General features: G+C 38.4%; 2 protein-coding genes across 6 annotated transcripts in view; one reads left to right on the forward strand and one right to left on the reverse strand.

Annotated features, from left to right (window-relative positions):
- Nucleotides 1-297: 297 nt before the first annotated feature.
- LOC134542128 (adrenodoxin-like protein 1, mitochondrial) lies at nt 298-5,862 on the reverse strand. Of its 3 annotated transcripts, none has more exons than XM_063386092.1 (5): nt 5,649-5,862; nt 4,634-4,685; nt 4,432-4,538; nt 2,718-2,858; nt 298-482 (listed from the first exon to the last, which is right to left on the reverse strand). In XM_063386092.1, the coding sequence occupies exons 1-5, from the start codon at nt 5,851-5,853 to the stop codon at nt 379-381; spliced, it is 609 nt and encodes a 202-aa protein (XP_063242162.1). In that variant the 5' UTR covers nt 5,854-5,862; the 3' UTR covers nt 298-378. The 3 variants fall into 3 exon arrangements, with proteins under 3 accessions (XP_063242162.1, XP_063242164.1, XP_063242163.1); XM_063386094.1 differs by having other exon boundaries at nt 5,617-5,847; XM_063386093.1 differs by lacking the exon at nt 5,649-5,862 and adding an exon at nt 5,539-5,557.
- Nucleotides 5,863-6,041: 179 nt separating this feature from the next.
- LOC134542129 (ubiquitin-associated domain-containing protein 2-like) overlaps nt 6,042-27,339 on the forward strand; it is a 36,076-nt gene continuing 14,778 nt past the window's right edge. Inside the window, exons 1-2 of one of the 3 annotated variants that reach the window (XM_063386097.1) lie at nt 16,018-17,438; nt 18,804-19,261. Coding sequence is in view for 1 of the 3 variants with exons in the window: in XM_063386095.1 (XP_063242165.1) it covers nt 6,196-6,235 (40 nt within the window). In the remaining 2 variants the exon portion in view is untranslated. Of the gene's footprint in view, nt 6,236-16,017; nt 17,439-18,282; nt 19,262-27,339 lie in introns of those variants that run through there. The other 2 variants (XM_063386095.1, XM_063386096.1) reach the window with 2 other exon arrangements.

A 27,339-nucleotide genomic window follows, 5' to 3' on the forward strand; every position in this document is an offset into this window, starting at 1 on the left:
TATGCGCTGCCAGGTTGGCAACGCACGTCCGGACATACAGTTCCGGGATGGAGACTGGTGGCACACGGCAAAACAAAGACTGGTGTGTAGTTTGTACATTGTAAGCCCAAAGTTACTACAGATACATTAACACACTTGACAGGAATATACGTTGTGTGCTGTGTTTAGTTTTGTTGAAAGCAGCCACGTCCAATGCCACAATCTGGTGCTCAAAAGGTAAAATAAAATGTGTATTGCAATAGATGCTGTGTGGTGACTTTCCCCTGCAGGTTCTTTTGGCACATCAAAACATCGAAACCAAATACAAAGCATATATTTACACCACTTAATTGAGAATGTTACACTGTATCACAGTCGCGCGCCGACAGCAAGCCCTTGTCAGTGAGGTGCCGGTTTGTGTCCGTCCACGTAGAAGTTGCGCGTCGCTTGTGGAAGTCTCACGACTATGCCGTCCAGTTCTTTTCGCAAAATGATTTGGCAACCTGAAACACAACAGGTGATCACGTGAGGTTGTGTACAGCTGTAATAAATAACATACAATTAGGGGGGAAAAAAAAAAAAAAGGAATACAGGATGTCCACATTGTGGAAAGTCAAGAAGTTGTAATAAATCAGAAAATTTACTTGAAATCCTGGAAAGGTCATTGAAAATTCTTGTGATAGTAATACGAAGAGAAAATTTCATCCTCTAGTTTGCCATTACCGAGACTGTGAAGGAAAGTTTTTCATATGGTGTTTTAGTACTACAAATTATAAAATGGGGTATGCAAGTTTGAATTGTCATTTTTTTTTAAATATAATTCTAGGCTAGCTAAGGGAATGGTGGAGGCTATATCTTTTTTCTTTCAGAAATTTGCAAAATAAGTAAATCATTAAAAAAAAAAAAAACACTAAAAGAAAATTTTTGTCATGAAAGTTGGGGAAATTTTATTTCAGATTTGTGTGGACAACCTGATACATATAGAGAACATGGCATTCTATGAATAACCATCTAAAACAAAATGTTGGTAGAAAGTATTGATAGATAAAATGTGATATATGGCACAATTTAAGTCATTTAATTCATTTGTGCACAATGCAAAAGAAGACCATTCCTAAAAATTAATTCTAAAATTTTTGACTATTAAATTTGTTAAAAATAAAAATAAAAAAAAACTAACTTTTAATTGTAAGTATGGTTTTATCTACACATAAGTGTCTTAACACAAATTGTTGCACTTAATCAATGCAACTGTGATTGGTATGTAATTATTAAATGAATTTCAATTTTTTTGATGAGATGATCCACCATTTTTAATGACAAACTTAGCTTTTTTTATAATGCCAGAAAAATTTGGCTCTAAGCATTGTAGTGGTTGAGGTGTCTGATCCTAGTTTGAAGTGTGCATTGAAACGGACATTCACACTCTCTTTTCAATGCACAATTTCTGACATTAGCACTATTCCTGTTTCATTGTAATCTGTTCCAGATATACACCAAAGAGCAAAAAAAGTTTAGATACACCTTTGTAATGTAGTTAAATTTTTAAAAATATATCTGAAACGTATTTTGAATGAGGATTTTGGAAATATGTTTTACTGTTATTTTTCACAAGAGCAACATCTGATAAATTTTTGTTTGTTTCCAAGTAGACACAATTGAAAGATGCTCTCTTGGATTCCACTGTTTTTGATACAATTTTTTTATAATTTAATAATAAAATGTTTGTTTCTTTTGAGAATAGCACATACTTTTATGGAATGCTTTGTAATAGTGAATAGGTACTGCTACGAATAGTATCTCCTAAGAATAATTAGCTTTTAGCATTGAATTTTTGTTTGTCAGAATGACAACTGTTATAATACTCTCAATAGATACTAATTTTGGGTATTAAAAAAAAATTAAAAACTAGTGATGGATCAAATTACAATTATCTGGAAACACATTAGAGTTCCTCGAATAAACCCTTCAAATTTAAATCTAAGTGTCAAGTGTCAAAAATAAAATAATGTTAAATAAATTTAAAAAAAAAATTATAACCATGGTATCGCAACAGTCTACCTTTTAAATGGTTGTTTCACAAACTTAAGTTTCCAGAACCAATATAATTATAATAATTATATTCATATAATCACAATTTAAAATTACATAATCTTGGGGACCAAATAAACTTCAGAGGGTTATCAGTGTTGAATATTTTTAATTTACTTTTATTTTCCTGTAATATGTTTCTTGAATACTGAATCCTTCGAATGGTGTTTGAGTATTTGATCGGCCCAACCCGAATGAGAACGCAGGGCCGGTACAAGGTAAATTGGCGCCCTAGGCGAAAAACCTTAATGCCCCCCACCCCCCTTCCAGACACCCTAAAAAAATTTTTCCTTGCCTCAAAATACATCACGTAAGCCTAAGATTTTGTCAACAATCAAATGTAAGCAGGCTTGTGTTTTTTTGGTTTTTTTTTTACTTTTTTACTTATTACAAATCATAAACAGGTCACCGTGGTGGACTTTAAATAATTACTTATATCAATATAAACATTTCAAACTGTTACAAAAATCCATTTTCGTCTAGTTTCAATAATCGTTTAAACATATGATATGAGCTGTTATGTGTCGTGCTGCGCCGCCCCCAGCTACTTGGCGCCCTGGGCGGTTGCCTAGTTCGCCTGCACGGACGCGCCGGCCCTGTGAGAACGTGTAGTTAATGAAGGTGTGAGCTCGGCCCTGCGACAGCACCTAGCCGGGAGTTCTCCTTGAGGAACGGCGCCAGGTCCAGCAGGTCCTCTTCCTTCTCCTCGGCGGCGGGCAGTCGCCCCAGGAAGCCCTCCTGCACGTACACGTGGCACGTCGTGCACGCCAGCGACGCCTCGCACGCCCCTGCGGGAGACCAAGCACGCGTCTCCACACTGTCGCTACACGCGGGTCACATTTCCGTTTATCGACGTCCAGGGGCCCCCCACATGGCCGGTGCTACCGTCGCTACGGCAACGGGGCCCACGGGTCTAGGGGGCCCTGATGCGAAGGAAAGAGAAAAAAAAACTTAAAACCCTAAAAGTAGACAATTTTAAATAAATCATAGAAAACAATATTAAACAGTAAAGGCCTGAATTCAGTTACCAATGAAATATCACACCAGAGTAATATTATTTTCGGAATATGCTGCGTGTGTACAGAACGTGTCTGAATCTACAACTGTGGGTAACAAAACCACCACCAATTGAAGTGACACCCATGTTGGCAGTGCAGGACACTTACACTCATTTATTTGCCATTATTCAAAATAAATTTACGTTCACAATCGAAACACTGACTTAAAACTAGTTTTAATGTGTTTTAAAAATAATTGTGAAAAGGTTAAAAAAATATATAACTAAAACAATGTACATAAAGGAAAAAAAAGTTTTCTTTTTATCTCTGTTAAAAAAAAAGGGGGGGGGGGGGGGCATAATGCCTTCTAGCAACGGGGCCCACAGAATGATGTGGGGGGGCCTGTTGACGTCAGTTCCGTTTCCACGAAACTACTCCTGCCAAACGCCGTATTCCGGAGCCAAAGTGGTTCGGTTGACAAGGAAGATAACAGTTCTTAAGGAAGGTACAGGAGGCAGGGCACCTAGGGGTGTCGCTACAGAACAACCTGGGATGGGAGAAGCGGTTGGTAAAGGAGGGGAGATAAGGTTGATTGGCAGGACATTGAAGAGAACAGGACCGAAGAAAAAAAGCAAACATCTGTCATACAGTGTAAAAATCGCAAGTTTTTAAATAGGTCATTAATTTGTGTTTTCAAATTTTTCACCATCTATCGTACTACTGTGCAACCTTACTATTCACATCTTATTAATATGCCAGAGACATTTTATTTCTTGCTTCAGCAGTAACTTTTTTTTTTTTTTTTGCTCTTGTGCAGATAACGATACATTAACACACTTGACAGGAAGTGAGGCCGATGATGGAGTATGTGGCAACAATTGGGACCTGTACCTGATAACGGAAAAAGAAGAGTGGAGAAGGTACAGTGCACAGCAGAGGGTATTGAGAATGTGTAGAACGGAAGGGGAAGAGAAGGAGAGACATACTCCATCGGTGGTATGATCAAGGAGCCGGGGTGGGAAACACTACAGGGGAGAAGGCGGTTAGAACAGCTGATGAGACTGTACCAGGTGATGGAAGGGGCAAGTGGTATTTGGTGAAGAGGTGAGTACAGATGGAGAACAGACCTCAGTAGTGAGTGGAAGATACAAAGGCAGTGGAGGTGAACAGAAAGAGGAAAGCATTTGTTCCTGGTGAGTACAAGGCAGGAGTGGAATGGGCTGTAGAAAAGGTTTTCGAAGTGAGGGGTACAAAGGACCTATACAAGGAATGGGAGAGTGCCATCAGGTGAAGGCCCAATTGCAGGTGTGTATTTCCAATATTATTAATTTAATCTATGCTTAAGCTTTACAAGGTAACTAACCTTCCATTTCAACGCCGTATCTATGAGCAAGGTACAAGATATTGTCACCGACTTTGCCCCTCACTTTGGTTTCCTTGCCATCTTTGTCTATGAACGTGACATGCACCCTGCAAATGACAAACAAGTCAACAGTCTGGTGTCAAGACATCAACAGTAAATGTACAACTTAGTTAATATTGACTAATTAATAAGAATAACATACACTTCTTCTTCAGATGTTGGATTCTTCCACTCATATTCACCATGGTTTAAATCTGCAAATTAGAATAGTTATTAAGAATTCAACAGACTATTTACTTAATAAGTAATGATATGCTAGAGTATTGTGGAAAAGTGCAATCAAACAGTTTAACATCACAGTTACATATTTAACATCATTTTTGAATAATTAACTAGCTGGAATATCAAGGTCCTAAAATCATCCCTTTGTGTCCTTTATTTTTCATTTTCACCATGCAGTTAGTGCATAAATGCTTTCACCCTAACCACTCTCGTGCAGACCTCCTAATAAGTGTGTGCCTACCTCTACATCTCACTCATGGTCTCTTCTTTTAGTTTGTCTCTCTCCAATGACTGTTCCCTAGCTCCCCTAATCAAAACAGCTTAACCATCCTTTATATGAACCTACTGCCTGCTGTGTACCCCACCTATGGTTTTTTTACCATCACATAGGTGCAGTATGTATCTGTCGCTCACTTACACCCACAGCCCATCTCACTGCCCTCCAACATTTGCACCTCTCCGGTCTCAGGTTAAGTATGGGCTCCAAGACTGCAGCAGCATATATCATCAACGCTCTGTCCTACATCACTCTGGCTGACCCTTATAATGCCCTTTCCTAGCAAACATATCCTCTGCCTCCACATCATCCCTTGATCAGACTGAACCCTCTACCCCCACCTGCCCTACATTTTTTTCTCCTGACAAAGCTACGCCTTCATTTTTATTTTCTATTCCTTTGTTTACGTGTACGCATTTAACATAAATTTAGCTGTGCATATTCCGCACATAATTATACCGGCACACTGGGAGAACTTTTTTGCTAGAAGTTAAAGGACGTATCAAAAACTGCAGATCTACAAGTTCTTAAACTGAAATATTATTTACTATGGCGTCAAATCTTCATACTTCCTTTAAAGTGGCTTTAAAAAGCGGCATGTTCAATTACACTGACTGAATTATCACCATAATAAATAATGCCGTGTCCCCGTGCTTACATCGGGTACAGTTAAAGTTTCTTTGTTGTGAAAGTTGCACGGTTGCACCATGGAGCGAACAATATATTGACGTGATATTTCTACACCTAAGATACCGTATTGTTCTCAAGACTGCGGCAGCACAACAATTTATCATGACGTAAATTAAGTTGCTATCAAACAGGTTTTCCCTGATTACGATAGTTCGCGAAATGTAAACAAACATCCTGTCCAAAGTTGGCTAAACTGGCCGTCATAAACAAGTATATTTAAAAATTATTTGTTTAGACTTTTATTTAGTACTATAACATTGAAAATACAGTTTAAATCTAAAATTTATAACGTTCAACTAATGAAAATATTATATTTTCCTTAGCAATGTTGAATAATTTTCTACACCTTTTTTTACTTTTTATGTTGTTAACATGTAGTGACTGGAAGTTGTGTTTGGTTTTTAACTACTGAGCTTTCTGTAAAGTCATGTAGTTCAGATTATGCTTCAGTAAATATAAATAATGTGATACATTGAGTTTTATTATTTATTTTAATAGTTCATTAATATTTTAAAATGGCAGCAATTCTTTCACAGTACAGCACAACAGGGTTTTGTAAGTACAAGAAATGAAGGCTGTATTATGAGTCATTCAGCTGTGGGTGTATTGTTTATATTGTAGCTGAGTAACAATTTTTTCTTTTGCGTTTGCTCATTATGCGCATTTATTTGCCTTCAGGCAAATACTTCATTTTAAAGTGGAGTATAGTCTGTAGAACCTTTATGATTTGCAGCAAAATTACTATTCAACACAATTGTTTAGTTAATTTTAAGTTTTTTATTTTTATTTTTACAATTACCTCCTTTGGTACAACATGTTTCCTCCGGTAAGAGAATCAGAGACAGAAAACACTGAAAGTTATTTCTTTATTTTTACATTGAGCAAGTTAAGGGCCACATTGGTTCTGTCTGTTACTTATCCCAACAAAGACTAACTGGTGTTTTTTTTTCCCAATGGTTAAAAACCCTAATTTTTCTCATGCGTGAAACATGGTGGACGTTGCTATGGTGCAGTGGTGGTTCTGGCGGTACTCTCGTCTTCCCACCTGTACCGCCTATTGGTGCGCTGTTCGCATTGCAAGGAGACTTGGGTAAATATGTAGTTGAGCGGTATTTGCGAAAAAAAAATGTTAAAAATCCGAAGATACCTTTATTGTACGCTCTTCAACTTCCTCTTTTCATTAAAAGCGGCGGAGGTAAGAAATTCTAAATACTTTAGGAGATATCAAATTTTTAAGTTTCATCATATGTAGTTCAGCGGTATTTGCGAGAAAAAATGTTAAAAATCCGTAAATACCTTTATTATATGCTCTTCAACTTCCGCTTTTCATTAAAAGTGGCGGAGATAAGAAATTCCAAATACTTTAGGAGATATCAAATTTTTAAATTTCATCACAATACCGGAGCATTCATGTGGCTTGACCATTGTTTCTTGTTTACGAGTATCTACTTTTTTTATTGGATAATGATGTCACGTGATTGTTCAGGATAGGCCAGAATTCAAATGAACCAATACGTGATTATTTAGTTCATTTATTGTTTAAAACTGTGTTTAATTACCGCCTCAAACTTAGGTGAGTTTTTAACGTTTCTAATTTTAAAGTCTTATTTGTAATTTTGATATTGTTGCGCAAGTAATAAGTAACAAAAAAAATTTACGTGAGTTGTTACTGTTCATCCTTTGTTACGGGTTTGTTATGTAAGGTCAGTTACATTATAAATACTTTAAAACTAAAGAACCATTGAAATTAATTCATATTATTTTTAATGTACGCTTTGTTTCAAAGTAATTATAATGTAACTGACCTGACCTAATCGACCATTTTCATTAATTAGGCATTCACAAACACATGACAATAACAAAAATTGCGACGGTCTAATGATTACACAGGTCTTGTATAGCAAAATAAGAACGGTGATATCTCCTAAAGTATTTGGAATTTCTTATCCCGCCGCTTTTAATGAAAAGAGGAAGTTGAAGAGCATATAACTTAATAAAGGTATTTTCGGATTTTAAAATTTTTTTTTCGCAAATACCGCTGAACTACATATGATGAAATTTAAAAATTCTATATCTCCTAAAGTATTTGGAATTTATTACCTCCGCCGCTTTTAATGAAAAGAGGAAGTTGAAGAGCATACAATAAAGGTATTTTCGGATTTTTAACATTTTTATTCGCAAATACCGCTCAACGACATATTTACCGTTACTTGTAAACTTATGATAAGAATTTTACACACAAAAATACAATGTTGTCAAAGTGGTGTATGAGTACCTAATCTGAGAGCATGATACAACTGAAATCTAATGTAATGGTGCTGTATGCATTTGCTTGGGTGAATATTTATGACAGCGGTATATTGAAACAAAGGCAAGCAAAAATTTGAAAAACTTTTTTTATATTCTTAACTTTTTCCTAATCACTGTGTAAAACGACTTTGCAGTAGCAGATAGCTGTGTTGCAGAAATTTCCTATTAATGTTTAGGTTAGGCATAACATTTCAGTCCATTTTATTTGTTTACGGTTGTTTCAAAATTATTGTAAATATTACCTACCTTTCGTGTAAATATAGTGACACAATAATTTGTGTTGTGCTTTACTAGCATAGCCGAGACTGTTTTCCATAATAGATATCCTGATCCTGTTGTGGCCACCCTACTGTTTACTTAATACTAGCCGCAGTTTGATACTGAAATCCTTAAGATCTCCTTGACATCATTAGTAATATTGCATAGCTGAGTTTGTTTTCAAGAAGATAGGGACTTGACTGTTAGTACATTACAGCCAGAGCCAATACTGTTTACTACCCTGATTGGTTTTACGAATATTGTTCAATATTCTTCATTATTCGCTTGAAATGGAAAATAAATTATGGTGGTAAACAGTTTTGGCCCCTGCCATAACAAACTGACATTAAAGTCCCTGTCTTTTTGAATAAAAGTATCGGCTTTGTTATATTCCTAAGGATCTCAGGGGAACCACTAGATCAAGCTGAAGCTAGTGTCAAGCATACAGTAGGGCGGTCATAACAGTTACGGCAATCTCTCGTGGAAAACAGTCTCGGCTACACTATTATTAAAGCAAAACACAAATATACGTCACTATATTCACATTACAGACAACCGAACAGTTTGAAATGTAGTTGAAGTATCCCACTCTAAGTGATAACTATGTTTTCACAAAATAAATAAAACCTACTAAATAATATAGATATACATAACAAAGGTTAGCATCGCTAATCAGACACTGTATATTACCCTGTTGCACAAATACTCCTACCGTTGGCATAATTGCTTCCAATTAGTAGGCCTACATCTAGTTATTGCTTACAGTTAGTTTATGGAATGTATTTAGTTGGTCAATAAAATGCTAATCTACTGGTAAACTACGAGTGTTGCAGTTACGTACCTATTTTGAATAGAATGGTTAGAAAAAATGTTAGGAACAAAAAAAAAACCATTTTCGAAATTCATTTGACATGCAAACATTTTGTATCTGTAGAGAATTAACCTTTGTTTGTGTTTTCAGCACTGGAAGTTGTTGGTTTTGTTGTGGCAACGAGTCAAGGAAATGGAGGATATAAATGTGGTTATATTGTGTTACCAGGATGTTTTATTTAACCATTAATAATAAGTTTAACAGGTTTTGGGCCCAGAAACTCAGTGAAACAGATAAACAGACGGCCTGTTAATGTTGAAGTCGTGGCCGGTATTGTAAGCCGTAGTTGAGAAACAGTTTCGAGTGTGTACGAGCCTGAAAGCATGGCAACTAATATCAGTACAACTTCATATCCACAGTTAACAGACACCAATTTTAAAAACTGGAAATACCGTGTTCTGTGCCTATTGGACGAAAAGGGACTAAAGTGGATTGTGAATCAAGAAGGGGATATATGTACGGCTGATTCGACCAAGAAAGAAGAGGCTGAAGCTGTAAACAGACGAGCTAAGAATATCATTATAAACTGTGTGAGTGATCATCATATTGATTATGTTCGGGACTGTGAAACTGCCCGGGGTATGTTGACCGCCCTCAGTAACGTCTTCGAAAGAAAAAGCACATGAAAAATCATATGTCTAAGGTTAAGGAACTCAAGCAGCCGGTAAATATCAGAGTTGCAAATGGCGAAGAGTTGATGGCGACACAGGTAGGAACCCTTGGGCTTCACAAGAATGGGTTAGTCATAAAAATAGAAGCACTTATTGTCCCTAACCTGACAATGAACCTACTATCTGTTGTGAAGATTGTAAAGTCTGGAAAAAGGGTGATCTTTCATGAAAATGTGGCAGAAATAATAGATGATAGTGATCTGAAAATTCCTTGTGAGTTGGCTGGGAAACTGTATGTAATAAGTTTCTCACTTAGGGAAGCTGAAAAGTGTACCCTGGCAGAAGTAGAGGACCTGTGGCACCGGAGGCTCGGACATTTGAACCGCAAGAGCTTGACGTCAATGGGCCTGCCAACTGCAAACAAAGTGTGTCACTCATGTCGCCAAGGAAAAGCGGAGAGACAACCATTTCCTCACTTCAAGGTACCAAGGTCTCAGAGAATTGGAGAACTTCTGCATACTGATGTGGGGGGGCCAGTAAATCCTCCCAACAAAGGACGGCGAGAGGTACTATCAAACTATTATTGACGATTATTCACATTTTGTTGTTGTGTACTTGCTTGCAAACAAATCGGAGGCAGGAGAAAATTTGATAAAGTATATCAACCAGTTGAATTCTCAGCTTGGGAGAGGTTCTGTCAGTCGTGTGCGATGTGACAATGGGGGTGAGTTCACATCCAATGAACTAAAATCCTTTTGTTCAGACAAAGGTGTGTGATTAGAGTACACAGCCTCGTATAGTCCACAGAGCAATGGAGTAAGTGAGAGGATGAACAAGACTCTACTTAACAAAGTTAGAAGCATGTTCGTCGAGACTAACTTGCCAAAATTTCTGTGGGGCGAAGCAATTAGAACAGCTGCATAACAGATTAATTGGTCACCTACAACAGTGCTGAGTGGGGGAATTCCAGCTGGTGTGTATTATGGAAGGATTGATCTGTCTAAGTTAAGAATTTTTGGTGCAAAGGCCTGGGCTGTCAAGTTGCCACAGACAGGAAAATTGGAATCAAGAGCAACACCTGTGAGGATGGTCGGATATAGTCCGAATGGATTCCGGCTGTGGGATCCAGTAAAAAATTGTGTAGGAGTGTCACGAGATGTTACATTTGATGAGACAGATGTGGTTTTACAGGAAGTAACTGTCAATCCTAACCTAATAGTTAGTATGGAAGAAACTGATGGATGTGAGGAAAATGTGGACCTGGATTAAAGTGAAGATTTTAGAGGATTTGACAACAATTCACAGAGAACGACTATGAGCAACCTACCAGAAAGACAAAGGAGGACCACGTCACTACCAAGAAGACTGGGTGAATATGAATTGTATAGTGCGTATTGCTTGATGACTGGTGACCCAACTACATTCTCTGAAGTAGTTGAAACAGGAAATGGCTGGGAAAAAGCAGTAGAAGTCGAGCTTGATGCTCACAATTTCCATACCTGGGAACATGCCAAGTTACCAGAGGGAGTTAAATCTATTGACACAAAATGGATATTCCAGACAAAACAAATGGACTCAAAAAGGCAAGATTGGTGGCACATGGTTTTCAAGAAAATTGTGACTACGATGTGTATTCTCCAGTAGCAAAGATGACAACGATCAGGGCATTGTTATCGTTTGCACTGCAAAATAACTTTGAACTGAGGCAATTGGATATTCCCACTGCCTTCCTCAATGGAGAACTAAATCAAGACATTAAGAAACCAGAAGGGGTTGTATGTGATGCTGAAGTATTAAAACTGAAGAGAGCACTGTATGGTCTTAAAGGAGCTCCAAGATGTTGGAATCAGATTCACATATTTGTGACTACCTAAGTCAGGATTGGAACGTTCTGCTAGTGATGCCTGTTTTTATCTCAAGAAAGACTTGTATTTAATAATTTGCATTGTAGATTATATTTTACTTGTTGGTACCATTGAAGAAATAGAGAAATCTGTATGTCACCTGAAATATGAATTTAATGCCAAAGATTTGGGAAAATTACATTCATTTTTGGGCATGGAAATTGTAAATGATGGGACAAAAATCACGATATCTCAAAGACATCTGATTACAAATATACTTCAGAAATTCAACATGGAAAAATGCAAGGGGATGCAAACACCAATGTCACATGATGCAATCCCACACCCAACGGGAGAGAATGTGAATGTACCCTACAGGCAGCTTATTGGATGTTTAATGTGGGGAGAGTGTTGTACCTATGGACAATTTTCAGAAAAAACATTTTTTCTACAAGTGTTTTTACAATACTTTAATTCTGATTACAGTCAAATATTTGTTGGTTTTCATAGGTTAAAACATATTTTTTCCCCAAAACTTATCTCTTAAAATTTTATTTTTTTCTAAGACAAACAAAAAAAGGTGCAATGTGTCCAAAGGTACATTATATACATGTACCTTTGGACATTTGTATTGTACCTTTGGACATAGGATTTTCAATTAGTATTCCCTGAATGAAAACTTTAAATGAATAACCTAATTTTACTTAAAGTAATCTAATGGTATTAACAGGTAAGTTAAGTTAAAAAAAGTAAGGAATCTTTACAAAGATCACATGTTAGGCAATTAGTAGGTCAAAATATTAAACAATATCTTACTAACTTAATGTACATTAAGTGAACTAAAATCAACACTGAATGACAAGAGTGAAATTTGTCTTTCAGAACCTCCAACTGCAATAGGTTGGGGGAGTTTTTTTCTCTATATCACTTATTAGTTTTCTCTACTCTCTTTAGATATTTCACTTGATATTCTGAATTGTTAACGGCATTACTTATTTCAGCCACAATAAAAAATCTTTTTCTTTCCCATTAATCTAACTAAGACAAAGTCTCCTGCTTTCACTGTGTTCTCTTCTAATGACCTTTCTTCTTTAATTTCTTCTTCTCTTACTGTGTCTTGCAGTAGACTTTTGAATGTTTCATTCTCTGAATCTGTATCTTGTTCAGTTACGCCGAAGTCATCTTCCGAACTTGAATAAGCCAATTTTCTTTTCACTTTTTTTTTTATGGGTATGACTTCTGCCTTCTTTTCTTGTTGTTTGTTTGTTTTATTCTTGTTCTTTGTTTTGGATTTTTCTTCTTCAACTGCCAGTTTTTCTGGCGTGTCTGTCATGATCACAGATTTTCCTTTTTTCCATCCACCTGTTTTCTTGCGTGGCAAAGCCTTAGGAAATGGTCTGATCACATATGGAGATATTCTTGATTGTCCAGCTTCCACAACTTGATTGCCATTATATGCTAATGAAGTTCCCACTGTTGAAGGTCCTGGCTGCACAGCAGAACTTGCATCTTCAGTGATTTCATATGGTCTATCCGTAACATTAGGGGGTAAATACTCTTCATCGCCAAAAATATTTTCATTCAGTGAGTGTATCCCAGTAACTTCAAAGGTTAGACTGTTTCTTCAGGCATTGCATTACTATTAACACTTAATTTTAATTTACATTGTTGCAAATAACTCTTAAGATAATCGGAATGTTATGAAAAAAATTGTGTTTTGCTTTATTGTACCTACCTTATTTTCATGCCATAATTTGATATTTTGGCTGCAAAAATAATAAAAACTTATGGGTTTACTGCTACAAAATTTAGGTATTAGTACTAAGTGGCAATAATTTAAAATAACACAGCGATTCTTCAATATCCATTTTTACATTATTTGTTTTTATATTTTTTTTAAATCTATGTAAAATCACTATATATGGCCTTAAGTTGTATGTTATTTTTAAAGAAAAAACACTTGATAGGCTATATAAAATGATTTGTTATGTTTTAAGCTAAATGCCTCTTATTAATTTTATTACAGCCTAATTAATATTTATGCTAAGTTGTTGTACCTCTGGACACTGTCCTGAGGTACAATATCAGCAATGTCCAGAGGTACAAAACGTGCACTAATTAAATAAAATGGCATCTTAACCAAGATTGAGGTTAGAAAACAGCTAAATACATTGTATTGCTGAAAAGAGCACTTTTCAGATATTGTAATGGTATCTAGTTATAAGTATTAGTAAGAAAAATAAATTTACCAAAAATAAACAAAGACTGACTAAAAAACTTACTTTTAATGGTGTAAAACAAAGTTCTTCAAATAGCAGCAGGTATCATTGTCTTATAAAAGTTTCCCTCCAACTAAAAGGTTGTCAATAGTACCACTACACATGAGTAGGGAGAAAAAGTTAAAATTCCCTCTCATTTAGGCTAAAATGAAATTGTCCAGAGGTACAACTGTCCAAAGGTACAATACTCTCCTATGTGTGTATAGTGAGTAGGCCGGATATTATGTTTGCAGCATCATTTCTAAGCAGATTTCTTGACAGACCAACCAACTGTATATGGAACGCAGCGAAGCGAATACTACCTACGGTACCTGAGTATCACCAAAGACTATGGTTTAGTGTTTAAGAGAAATCAGCACGAGAATCTGGTGGCATACACGGATGCTGATTGGGCAGGAGATAAGCAAGACCGAAAGAGTACCAGTGGATCAGCAGTGTTCTTCGCAGGAAACCTCGTGTCTTGGCAGTCTACAAAACAGCAGACTGTAGCACTGTCGACCGCAGAGGCAGAGTATGTTGCAGCAGCTCAGACAACATGTGAAATTCTTCATCTTGATGGTCTACTGAAAAACATCTCATCTAGTGACTGTGCCTGTGTTATATTGTGATAATCAAAGTGCTATACATATGATAAACAATCATGAAAACTCAAAAAGGTCGAAACACATTGACATTAGAGTAAATTTTATTAAAGATGTTGTGTCAAAGAATCAACTTGTTGTGGAGTATGTGAGATCGGAGGATAATGTCACAGATATGTTCACAAAGGCATTGTCTGTTCAAAAATTCATAATGTTTAGAATTATGCTATCTGTTGTGCCCATTGATTGAAAGTTGTACTGTACTTCCTTCCTGTTTACTTAGGGGAAATTTAAAGTTATCTAAAATGTAAAAACAAAATAACTTAAAATTGAAGGAGGATGTAGAGAATTAACCTTTGTTTGTGTTGTCAGCACTGGAAGTTGTTGGTTTTGTTGTGGCAACGAGTCAAGGAAATGGCGGATATAAATGTGGTTATATTGTGTTACCAGGATGTTTTATTTAACCATTAATAATAAGTTTAACAGTATCAAGAATTCATAATGGCTTAATTCATTTCCTTGTATGAACATGCTCCTGTAAAATAAGTTTGCAGCAACTAATGAAATAACCGCAATGCTGTTTTACACAGTGATTAGGATGAAGGTAAGGATATAAAAATATAGTTTTCAAATTTTTGTTTGTACTTGTTTCTCTGTGCACCTGTCCTCGATATTTACCGCTGCTATTTGTAAAATTAGGGTATTATTTATAATTTTTGGATGTTACCAAATAGTAAGGATGTATCCTTTCCAGATGCAGCCTTAACTGAAGTATCATTTAAGGAAACTAGCTTGTGCGGGAACCTTCTTAGTTGTTTAGGCCCCGCTAGGGTAGCCAATTAAATATGTAGAGCTACTTTCGTGCTGCTTAGTAGGCTCCACACACACACTTAAACGTTGGGCTGAATAAAACTGTGTAATAAATTAGATTTCTTAAATTGTGTGACTCTTCACTGGTAATGTTGACATAAGGTAAGTCACAGTTAGGTGTTATTTGATTGATATGGAACATACATAAATACACACTGGAGTAGGTGGACTTACAAATAACACAACACAACACTGTGAATATTAAATATAGAATTATTTTATTTCCAATGTAAAAACGATTTAAAAGATTTCAATCTTATTAATATATTTAATTATTATTCATATCCAAAACAACAACCTAACTTAACGGTGACATCATAGTAATTCAATAAAAGTTCAATTACCAGGAGTTATGTTGCGCACATTTAAATATTTTCAAAAGTCTTAATTCGGGTTCGTTGACACTACACAGTTTTTAATTAATGTTTTTTTTTTAGGGAACTTAAATCAATTTACCTCGGCTAGATAGGTTCAAAATCATCGGCAGAGCTCAGAGCCTCTCATCTATAGGACCACTGAGTCTGTTAATTAATGTGTAAATTCGTAAAATTTATGTCCAAGTATTATTTAAATCCTCTATAAAGTCAATTTAATTCATGAAATCAATGTTTATAATAAGTTTCGGCGACGATGTGACGTAAAAACGGGAGTTTCGTGATTCGTGCATAAGATTAGGGCACAAAAAATCTGGGCACTTTTATTACTCACGTTAATCACTCCTATGATATTTATCTTTTTAGATAAATCCTATTTAAATGTTCTGAACTCCCTAATGGTTCATAATTATCATCCACTATCCGGGATGCCTGATGCTAGATAGCTAATTTTCAGGATTTAAATTCGCCGACGTCACGAAGTTGCCGCTCATTCAGCTGGCCATTGTAGAACTCTCCTTCTTACTAGTTTCCTCAAAATAACCAGTAAGACTCACTTTAAAATGGTGGCCCGTGATTGGCCAAAAGGACCGTTTCAGTTACCTAATTTCTTACCGAAAACGTAAACTCCGAACGCAACAATTGCGCGGATAACAAAATTTCACTTAAAATTCAAATACATAAATATTAAAATTAATAATTTACATAATAAAATTACGGCGTTAATTTTACCGTTTACAGTTTTCAAGTCCATTAGTCCTTAGAGGGGTATCAACAATACCTCGTTCAAATAGTCCGGTAAAAATCCAAAGAATCACTTTTCCATAGACATACATAACCAAATATTGCCGTTTCTGAAAATAAATGATATTATACATAGAGCAAACAAAAATAAAATAAATCGTAAATAATAATAAATAATTAAACTGTCAAAACAAACATGTTGCAGTACAGATTTTGCCGCCCTTGTCAATTACATTGAACAGTGCTCTTTGACCTGTTCAAAACGGTGCAATGTGATTGGCACTTCTCTTTCTCCGTCGCACAATACACAACACTCTTCGTTGCCTAGCAACGCGCGCACCAAACGACAAACAAAAAAAACAACTTGAGAGAGACTACCTCTCCTCGATTCGTTTTTTACCGTTGCGCGCCTGAAAATCGCGCCTTTTTAAACACTTTTTATCGGGTCGTCGCTGCTAACAGACCTGCGCGAAGAAGTTCACGGATTTTGCAGTGCAAAATCTTCGAAGGCTGGAACTGCTGCTGCTCTCCGACAGCTTCTGCCTTGAGCCGCTCCTGTTGAGAAGGACTCGGGAGGACTTACTTACTGTGAGTATGATTCACTAAAGGGATTCGAAGGGGTGCAATGTACACGTGAGTCAACAATAGGACGTTCTCCAGGTCACGTCACGGCAATGGGTCAACGTCCATCTGCGGTGATGACTGCATCCTTGCTGCGACTCCTCCTTCCTGCAGCGGACAGCGGCGTCGAGACGGCGCCTGTCCTCAAAACGACCAACAAACCTGGCCTGGTTCACCACGCGTCGACGGGGTCTGGCGTGGGGCGATGATGCTGTACCAGACAGCACGGCATCTGGCACTGCAGCTGACGTCATCAACTGCTGATGTGGCGGCGTCCAGCCGCCCTGCCTCACGACTACGCGCGAGACGGCGTCGTGGCGTCTGCGGTGCTGATTGCGTGGGGCGAGGTCACCACTTCCCACAAGGAAGCACTCGTCTATTCCCATCACTGTTAGGTACACAATCGTTGCGAACCGCACTACGTCTAGCTCACTCTGGTGTAACCTTCGCACCTGACTTAAGTATAGGTGTCCGGGTCTTAATCGATACCTTAATCACTATGTGCGTACTTGTACTCTTGCAAATACAAGTGTCTGCAGGCAATACAACTTGTGTACTTGCCGCGGAACACTATGACGTCACCGTTAAAACAAAAATATCTTAAATTAACCTTAAAATTCCTAGCTTAACATATAACATTCTCATTATTAACATCATTGTTAGAAAAAAAAATAAATAAATACTATTAATTATTAAATCTCAATTCTTGCATAACAATGCCTGGTTATCAATATCCATTAAATTCAATATTAGTACTTTGCTTGCTACTAACATATCACATTGTTAGTTCGTACTTGATTAGTATGCATCACAGTGCATTTGCTTGTTTGTGTTCTCATTTCATGAGATTTCATACATTTCACCACAACATTTCATTATAGCGTATCATTATTGAATATCAAACATCACATGTTTTGCTTTTCATTATAACATATTGATAGCTAACATAATTTATATTCATTACTCAATGTTTGTAACTTACATGTTTACATTTCATTATTAAAAATATTTGCATTTAACTATAGCATATTTAGCTTGCAATTTACATTTGCATTTCATCACACTTGTTAACATTTCATCCAAGAATATATATCATATCATGTACATACTGACAATTAATAGTTCATTGTTATGTTTACATAGTACATACTAGCAATTGATCATATAATATAACCTTTATATATAACTATATATATATAATAACATTTACATAACATACCATTAACCTTTCATTATGTTTACAAGTTATACAATCAAAATTTCATAGCGTTTTTACACATTGTTTACATTATCTTCTCCTATACAGAGAAGTCGTTGGTTTACACAATTACCAACTTAGTAACTTTTTCAATTTCAGTCTGCTGTGCTCAGCTCAACAGCTGTAGAGGCTTTATCTTCCTCCTCTCATCTTCCATTACTGTGTTTTCATCCCGTAGCGGTCTCGCTGGGTTGAATAATGTTCACATTTCATCCCATCTTGGTTACTATCAGTAACACATGAGTCTTGTAATCTACTGAGGCTCCTGGCTTCAGTGTAGCTAAGGTTCCTTTTACAAATCAGCTGTTTCACAAACATGCTGTATCAGGATAGCTTTCAACATAGGGTATCACATGTTCAATATCTTTTTCATTTCTTTTTAAGAAAATTTTCTTGCTTCTTCAATTTTATAACTTCTGTTAGGCGAAGTTGCTTGTGGACACTTGTTTGCCGGAGTATCTTCACTTCTCGTGACAAAGGGCTTAGATCCTGAGTTTTTCAGATCCACATTCTTCGCTATTCTTCACATCATTCGAAGAATACTATTCAAGCAACTATGACAGTGATGCGAGTGAATAGTGTTGAGACGACGTAATTTTCTCGTATAGGGGCTTCTCCCAATAAATTCTTAAAAATCATCGATTTCAAATTTCAGTGTTTTCATTTCATAAAATATCAATGCCTTGACATCCAAAGTTTAATAAACTAAATATTTCAGCTAAATCTGATTGGATTTGTATGCGAAATGAGTGCATACTTTTCTAACCTGCATTCTGGGTAGAATGCAATCCTAAAGATCATTCTTTTCCCTAAATTCATCCCAGAAATGGTAATAAAATAGTGAAGTTTTAAAATCTTAGTGAGTTCTTCTATAAATATTAGAAAATTTAGTGATTTTCTATTTTTCATCATCAACATAACGACGCCTATTGGATTACTCAGCATCATCATTAAATCAAGGTAACCTGCATAATATCACTCTGCTTGTAGTTGCAAAGGGTTATGTGCTTTTAGAGATGCTTTGCATGCCAGTGTTTATATATGTCTACACAGCAGGATGGGGTATCATACCACCTAGTTACATCGACACTAAATAAGCTTAATTTCTTCTCGTTTGTTAGTACACAGTACATACAGCTTCACATAGGTATAGGCTAGTCTAATGTTGTATATATATGTCTTAGTGACATTTGAGTTCATACTCATACGAGGAATTGTGCAAGCCAACTGATACATAAATACAATACACATTGTACACAGGTAGCTTCACAGGCTACAATAACATCTGTATGGGTGGCATTTCACTTCACCTCAAATACAGCAATATAGCGGGAATTACACTTCCGCATAACCACAGGGTAAATATCTGCATAGGTGGCATTTTACTTCACCTTTACACAGAAACAAGCGGGAATTACACCTCCGCTTAACATTACAAATTACAGTGGCTGCACTACGCCTCACATGGCGTACTAGATCACATAATCACAGTGACATACACTTACTCCTCTGTACAGTTCAGATCCTTGGTCTGAAACTTACACTTAGACTGCTCTCAGCTGTTTATGGTACTACACCTTGTACCATCACGAGGCATTCGCAGCTTAGGTCGGTACTGCTTACATAGTAGTAGGGCTCTTGTATTCCCTTAACTGCGTTATATTATAACGGCCTACTGGTCGGCCTGTTGCTGGCTCTGCTAGTGCATAGCAATTCTCTTGTACTATGTCTGTGATGACATAAGGACCTTCAAATAACAAAAACAATTTCTTGGTTACATGTTCCCAGGCCTTGCTTACCGGAGTTGTTTTCTTCAGTACCTGGTCTCCAATTTTAAATTTTGCTAATTTTGATGCTGGTTTCCTCTTGCGTCTGATGTCAGCTTCTGCTGTCAACTTCCTCTTCACTAGAGCTTCTACCTCTTCTCCTGTAGGTAGTTTTTCCTCTTCATTAGGGGTGTGTTCACATCGGGGTAAATATTTCGGGTTGATCGCCACCGATCTATTCAGGCTCATGGCTTCTCCAGGGGTAACTCCAATAGAACCATGTACAGTATGGTTAATAACGCACTCTACATATGGCAACTTATCTCGCCATGATTGCTGCGAGTTATGGCATAGCGTACGTAAAAGACTCCCTATTGACTTCATGAGTCTTTCCACAGGGTTACTTTGTGGATGCCGTACACTGATGGTTGTAGGTATTGCACCTAATTTCCTGACTCCTGTTTGCCACAAATCACTGGTAAACTGGGTACCTCTGTCTGACAATACCACTTTAGGTAAACCAATTTCTTCAACGAAAGTTTTTAATTTTTGCATAACTGCTTTTGCAGTTGGGTTCACAATTGCATATAATTTGGTGAATTTTGTGAAAACATCTTGCATCACAAAAACATACTTAACACCTCCCTTTGACTGTGGTAGGGGGCCAAATAAATCAACTGATAATAATTCCAATGGTGCTGTTGGAATGATTGGCTGCAATTCTCCATGCAGGTGTTGTCCAGGTGGTTTCACCTTCTGACATAGGTCACAGGCACTTGTGACCTTACTTACATAGCGTGACATGTTAGGCCAATACACTTGCCTCTTTAATGCTTCAATGAGCTTCTTGCTCCCTACATGTCCCAAGGCTACATGTAGTTCCCAGGTGATTGGTTGCCTCAAATCAGCTGGTATCACTGGTTTCCAGTGATCTTCGAAAATGCCTCTCTTCCTTGACTGGGCAAACAAAACATTTTCTGCTGACAAACAGAAATGTTGGTGAATTTTATTATCAGCTGACTGCTTCTGCAGCTGGTTGATGGTGTTTTTGCAGTACTCATCTGCCTGTTGTTTACATTTTATATCCTTCAGGATATCTCGGAGTTTAGGGTTGGTTTTAAATATTTCTGTGGATACTGGTGCCACTAAAAATTCCTTCTGTCGTTTTGATGTAGATGGTGAACTTTCTTGCAGTTCATGCAGGCGACTTAGGTAATCTGCAGTGGTGTTGGCAGATCCCTTGATATGATGTATATGAATATCATATTCCTGCAGTAGCAAAAACCATCTCGTAAGGCGGCTACCAAATAACTTGCCTGCCTTAAGGCATGTTAACGCCTGGTGATCTGTTAACAATTTCACTGTTTCTCCAAGTAGCAGATCCCTGTACTTCTGGAGTGCCCATATGATGGCCAGAGCCTCTCGCTCTGTAACAGTGTAATTTCTCTCGGCTTGGTTGAGAGTACGACTAGCCATTGCTACAGTCTTTTCAATTCCATTTTCCTCCTGTGCAAGCTTACATCCTAGGGCTGTGTCAGAGGCATCTGTGTATAACAGAAATTCCTTCCCTTGGGTTGGATGGTAGATGACGTGTTCAGTCAGGAACAAGTTTTTCAAGCTGATGAAGGCTTGCTCGTGCTCTTCACTCCACATCCATGCCTGACCTTTCTTCAATAGGCTGAACAGTGGAACTGCACACTGTGCAACTTGGTTGGAGTATATCCTGTAAAACCCAATTATTCCAAGAAACGCTCTTAGCTGTTTCACGTTCCTCGGTGTAGGAAACTCTTGGATGTTCTGCAGCTTGTCTGGGGCTGTCTTAATGCCTTCAGGTGTGAGGATGTGTCCTAAAAAGGGTAATTCCTCTCTGCAGAAAACAGATTTTCTAATTTTCACAGTCATGCCTGCCTCTTGCAATTTGTGCAGTACAGTGGCAACATGCTGCATGTGCTCTTCAAAATTTGATGATGTTATTAATATGTCATCGACATACGCCCTTGCAAATCCCTGACACTCGGGTCCTAAGGTTGCGTCTAGACATCTCGTAAAGTCAGCCACTGCGTTACACAGTCCAAACGGCATAACTGTAAATACATACTGCTGATTCCTGAACAGAAATGATGTATATTGGCAGGAATTAGGCTATAATGGTATCTGCCAATAGCCTGACGACAGATCCATGGTTGTGAGATACTTCACACCTTGATACAATCTTAAAATTTCTGCCGTTTGTATAGGACTTTCCCTGTCCTTGACTGTAATTTTGTTGAGCTCCCTAGCATCGAGACACAGTCTTACTGTCCCGTCTCGTTTACTCACACAAACTATGGGGTTAGCATAGGGGCTTGCTTCTCTCCTGATTACATTCCAATCAATCATAAGTTGTAGGTAGGCTGTGGCTTCCTGAACGTACTTCACCGGAATGGGATAGCATTTGCGGTGGTACGGTGCCTCCTCATTTATTTTAATTTTCGCTTGGTAGAATCTGTTTCTGCCTGGCTTGTCAGAAAATACTGACTGAAAATTGGCCAGTACACCAAACAGTTGTTGCAGCTGACTGGGTGATACACTCTTCACCTCCTGTAGTGACTGTCTTATGTCTTCAAGTGATGCCTGAAGTTGCTCACTTGCTTGTGCATTGTATATGTGCCTGTGCATAGGTTCACTGTACAATATTCCCACAAAACTTTCCCTCACATGCCACTTGCCTGTGAGTGTGACTGGAGTTTCACAGTCATTTGAATGAATTTTACATAGTTTAAAATCTATCACTACACCAAATTGTGATAGAAAGTCGGTGCCTATTATTAGCGGTTTTGCTAGGCCTTTCACAACTAGTGCAGTCATGTCTTTCGGTCTGCCTAGGCCGTGTACTGTTATCAGTACCTGTCTGTTTACAATAGGGCTTGCCCTTGATGTCACTCCAATTATCTTGAGTGCTGGTACTGGTATCTTGGGTAGTATGATGCCCTGATGCTCGAGGTAGTTCACCAACTCCTCACTGATACACGTGACTTCAGCGCCACTGTCAATTAATGCATCCACGTTGCATTCTTCAATTTTTAATGTCACATGTGGACAAACTGTACAAACTTGATGAACCCTATTTTCATCATTTTCATTATAGAGAAAGTCCCTTTCACTTTCTCTTAGCATAACAGTGCATATAAATTTATCGTAGCTGATGCAGCTGTAAATTGGAGTTTTGTCGTTATGTACCCCTGAGCCTGAATAGTGGGTTTCTGTTCGGGGCGATCCAACTGAAACCCGTTCTAGTTTAACGTGCCCTGGTTGGCACGTCCACCTGGAACACGTTGTTGTTGTTCTTTGTGGTTCCAATTACTTGGTCCTGCGACGCTGGACACTGCAGCCTTGAACTCGGCTGCTACCGGGTTCACTTCCCCTCTCTGGTAGTATGCAGCTTGATGTCCTGGATGCTGCGCCTGGAATGGTGGTGGAAATGTCGCGTTCTGGTAGCGTTGCTTGTTTCCAGAGAACTGGCTATTATGGGCTTGGCCGCCATGATTCTCTGTCGTCTGGGGGGAATAATGGTGGGGTGGCATTCGGGTTTCTTCGTGCCGGCCCTGGTATCGAGGTTCCTCCGTCTTGCGGTACTTCCTCGCGTACTCTCTCTCGTCTTCAGACGAGGATCTTGGGCGTCGGTCACGGGACTCCCTGGGAGGCCGTACTTCAGGCGAGTAGGAGCGGCGGCGGTTGTCGTTGCGGTCGTCCTTCCTCTTGCGCTGGTACATCTCTTCGTCGCTATGATAGTTCCTCGTATTTGACCACCAGGTCTTCCTCTTGTTGTAGGGGCCTTTGCGTTGGCTCATAGCGTACCGGCCATATGAGCTTTGCTCTCTGCCCTTGGGTTGCCACGTCATAGTGTGGACAGCTGCCTGACGGTTGTCCCTTGGCTTGTTGTCCCTGTTTTGCCAATAGTTATTCAGGGGTGGCTGGCGGTTCTGCTGGGGTACCCTCTCGTGGTCCTCCTTGGGTGCTGGCGTCCTGTCCATTTTCTCCAGCTTGTCGTAGTTCAGGAGCCTCTCTCTGAACTCTGTGACGTCTCGGTACGTCAGGCCGGACAACTGCTTTTGGTAGCGCAGCGGCAACTGAGTGAGTATTGCCGCTACGAACTCCTCGTCCGTCATGGGCAAGTCGAGGTATCTAGTTTTCTCAAACATTGTTGAGAGGTGGGCTTCCAGCGTTGTGCCCTTCCTGGGGTCATACCTCTCAGTATGGAGCTGGGCACGCAGATTGCTCTGAATGCGCAGACTCCAATACTGCTGGCGGAACATGGCCTGGAAGTGATTGTAGCTACTGGTGGTTGCACTCAGCATTTCCCACCAGTAGAAAGCCTGCCCTTTCAACGCACTGTTGAGGCATTTTAGTACCTCAGCCTCGCTGAGATTGAACGTGGCCGCATATTCCTCAAAGCGCTTCAAGAACCGTATAGGGTTCTCGGTAACCCTTCCTGAAAACGTGGGCATGGCCTCTGCCCAATGCTTGGCCGGGTGGTGGATCAGAGTAGCAGGGTCCATACTCGACGTGTTTACAAACGTCCTGCTACTTGGCCGATGAGTGATGGGGGTGACACGTGACGGTTCCTGGGGCAGGTGCTCAGTGTAGCACTCGGTGCCGCCCTGTTGCTTGCTTGTGGTGGGCAGTGTTGGAACAGTAGGTCCATGGCACTCGCTTGCCTGGGCCTGGCCTATACTACCAGCTGATGCAGCTGTAGGGCTCGGTTGGACAGATAGATTTTCAAACCTGTCCCTCAGCGTAGCTGTGGCCACCTCGAAGTCACCAAGCCTACTCTCCAGGTGCTGGATGTGCTCACGCACCTCTTCCCTGGCGTTGGCCTGTCCTCGATGCTCGTTGGCCATCATGTTCCTCAGGGACGTGACGTGGGATTCCAACCCATCTACCCTGCTGTTGTATTGGGAGACCTGTTCGGCTATCTGCTGAATCTCCTCATGTTGTTGCAAGAGTCTAACCTCGATGCTGTGCTCGAGATTCCTTAGGCTGGCATTGTTCTGTTCCATGGCAGCATTGGTCTGTTCCAATCCAGCCCTCAACTCAGCCGTGAGATTGATGTTATTTTGCTCTAGTTTTTCAGTGAGAGCAGTGTTGTTTTGCTCTAGTTTTTCAGTGAGAACGGTGTTGTTTTTTTCCAATTTAGAGTCGTTCTGCTTCATCTGAGCATTTGTCTGCAGCAAGATCTGCATCAGTGACTCTAGTGTCACTGGTGGTGGAGTAGGAGTGCTATCCTGGGGTGCAATTGTGTGTAGGACAGTGTCATTTATGTTTTCCTGCTCCATGATTAGGGGAGATGTGAGCCGCCCTAACCTTTCCTCACAGGTGACTACAGGCGAATTCCCTGCAGATGATGAAGGATTCGACTCACTGCTTGAGGTTTGTGCAGTAGCAAACTCCTCCCCTACACTTCGTGATCTTTCTCTAAGAAAGTATTTGTTTTGTTCGTCGGCCATAGTGGTGTGCAAGGAAGTAATTGAAAAAAATAATGCGTTACACAAATAGTGCACTTGCACACAGTACTCGGATGGTACAGAATTTACACAAAAAAATTGTTGAGGTGTCCCTTAACCTCAAAATCGGCCCCACCGTATGGGCTCCAAATAAATATGTGCGGGAACCTTCTTAGTTGTTTAGGCCCCGCTAGGGTAGCCAATTAAATATGTAGAGCTACTTTCGTGCTGCTTAGTAGGCTCCACACACACACTTAAACGTTGGGCTGAATAAAACTGTGTAATAAATTAGATTTCTTAAATTGTGTGACTCTTCACTGGTAATGTTGACATAAGGTAAGTCACAGTTAGGTGTTATTTGATTGATATGGAACATACATAAATACACACTGGAGTAGGTGGACTTACAAATAACACAACACAACACTGTGAATATTAAATATAGAATTATTTTATTTCCAATGTAAAAACGATTTAAAAGATTTCAATCTTATTAATATATTTAATTATTATTCATATCCAAAACAACAACCTAACTTAACGGTGACATCATAGTAATTCAATAAAAGTTCAATTACCAGGAGTTATGTTGCGCACATTTAAATATTTTCAAAAGTCTTAATTCGGGTTCGTTGACACTACACAGTTTTTAATTAATGTTTTTTTTTTAGGGAACTTAAATCAATTTACCTCGGCTAGATAGGTTCAAAATCATCGGCAGAGCTCAGAGCCTCTCATCTATAGGACCACTGAGTCTGTTAATTAATGTGTAAATTCGTAAAATTTATGTCCAAGTATTATTTAAATCCTCTATAAAGTCAATTTAATTCATGAAATCAATGTTTATAATAAGTTTCGGCGACGATGTGACGTAAAAACGGGAGTTTCGTGATTCGTGCATAAGATTAGGGCACAAAAAATCTGGGCACTTTTATTACTCACGTTAATCACTCCTATGATATTTATCTTTTTAGATAAATCCTATTTAAATGTTCTGAACTCCCTAATGGTTCATAATTATCATCCACTATCCGGGATGCCTGATGCTAGATAGCTAATTTTCAGGATTTAAATTCGCCGACGTCACGAAGTTGCCGCTCATTCAGCTGGCCATTGTAGAACTCTCCTTCTTACTAGTTTCCTCAAAATAACCAGTAAGACTCACTTTAAAATGGTGGCCCGTGATTGGCCAAAAGGACCGTTTCAGTTACCTAATTTCTTACCGAAAACGTAAACTCCGAACGCAACAATTGCGCGGATAACAAAATTTCACTTAAAATTCAAATACATAAATATTAAAATTAATAATTTACATAATAAAATTACGGCGTTAATTTTACCGTTTACAGTTTTCAAGTCCATTAGTCCTTAGAGGGGTATCAACAATACCTCGTTCAAATAGTCCGGTAAAAATCCAAAGAATCACTTTTCCATAGACATACATAACCAAATATTGCCGTTTCTGAAAATAAATGATATTATACATAGAGCAAACAAAAATAAAATAAATCGTAAATAATAATAGATAATTAAACTGTCAAAACAAACATGTTGCAGTACAAGCTGTGAAAGTATATCTGAATTATTTGGACATTAAAAAATTTGTAATATCAATAATAAAAAATCTTAATTGTTCCTTATTGCGTATCCAGTTTAGATCAAAGTTTTGTAATTCATACATTCAAAATCAGACATATTTTGGTAATTATACTTACAGCTTTGCATCACAAACACAACCATAGGCCTATACTTTCTTTATTTTAATATTATTTTTTGAAATACAACTGAA

Source organism: Bacillus rossius (assembly GCF_032445375.1).
Source record: "Bacillus rossius redtenbacheri isolate Brsri chromosome 4 unlocalized genomic scaffold, Brsri_v3 Brsri_v3_scf4_2, whole genome shotgun sequence".
In the NCBI taxonomy this organism is placed as follows: Eukaryota; Metazoa; Arthropoda; class Insecta; order Phasmatodea; family Bacillidae; genus Bacillus; species Bacillus rossius.

Coding starts and splice junctions, on each gene's coding strand:
- LOC134542128 (XM_063386092.1), bottom strand. CDS start 5,853: ATGTTTGTTTACATTTCGCGAACTATCGTAATCAGGGAAAACCTGTTT. Junction 4,686..5,648: donor AAACTTTAACTGTACCCGAT/GTAAGCACGGGG, acceptor TCTAATTTGCAG/ATTTAAACCATGGTGAATAT. Junction 4,539..4,633: donor CCAACATCTGAAGAAGAAGT/GTATGTTATTCT, acceptor TGTCATTTGCAG/GGTGCATGTCACGTTCATAG.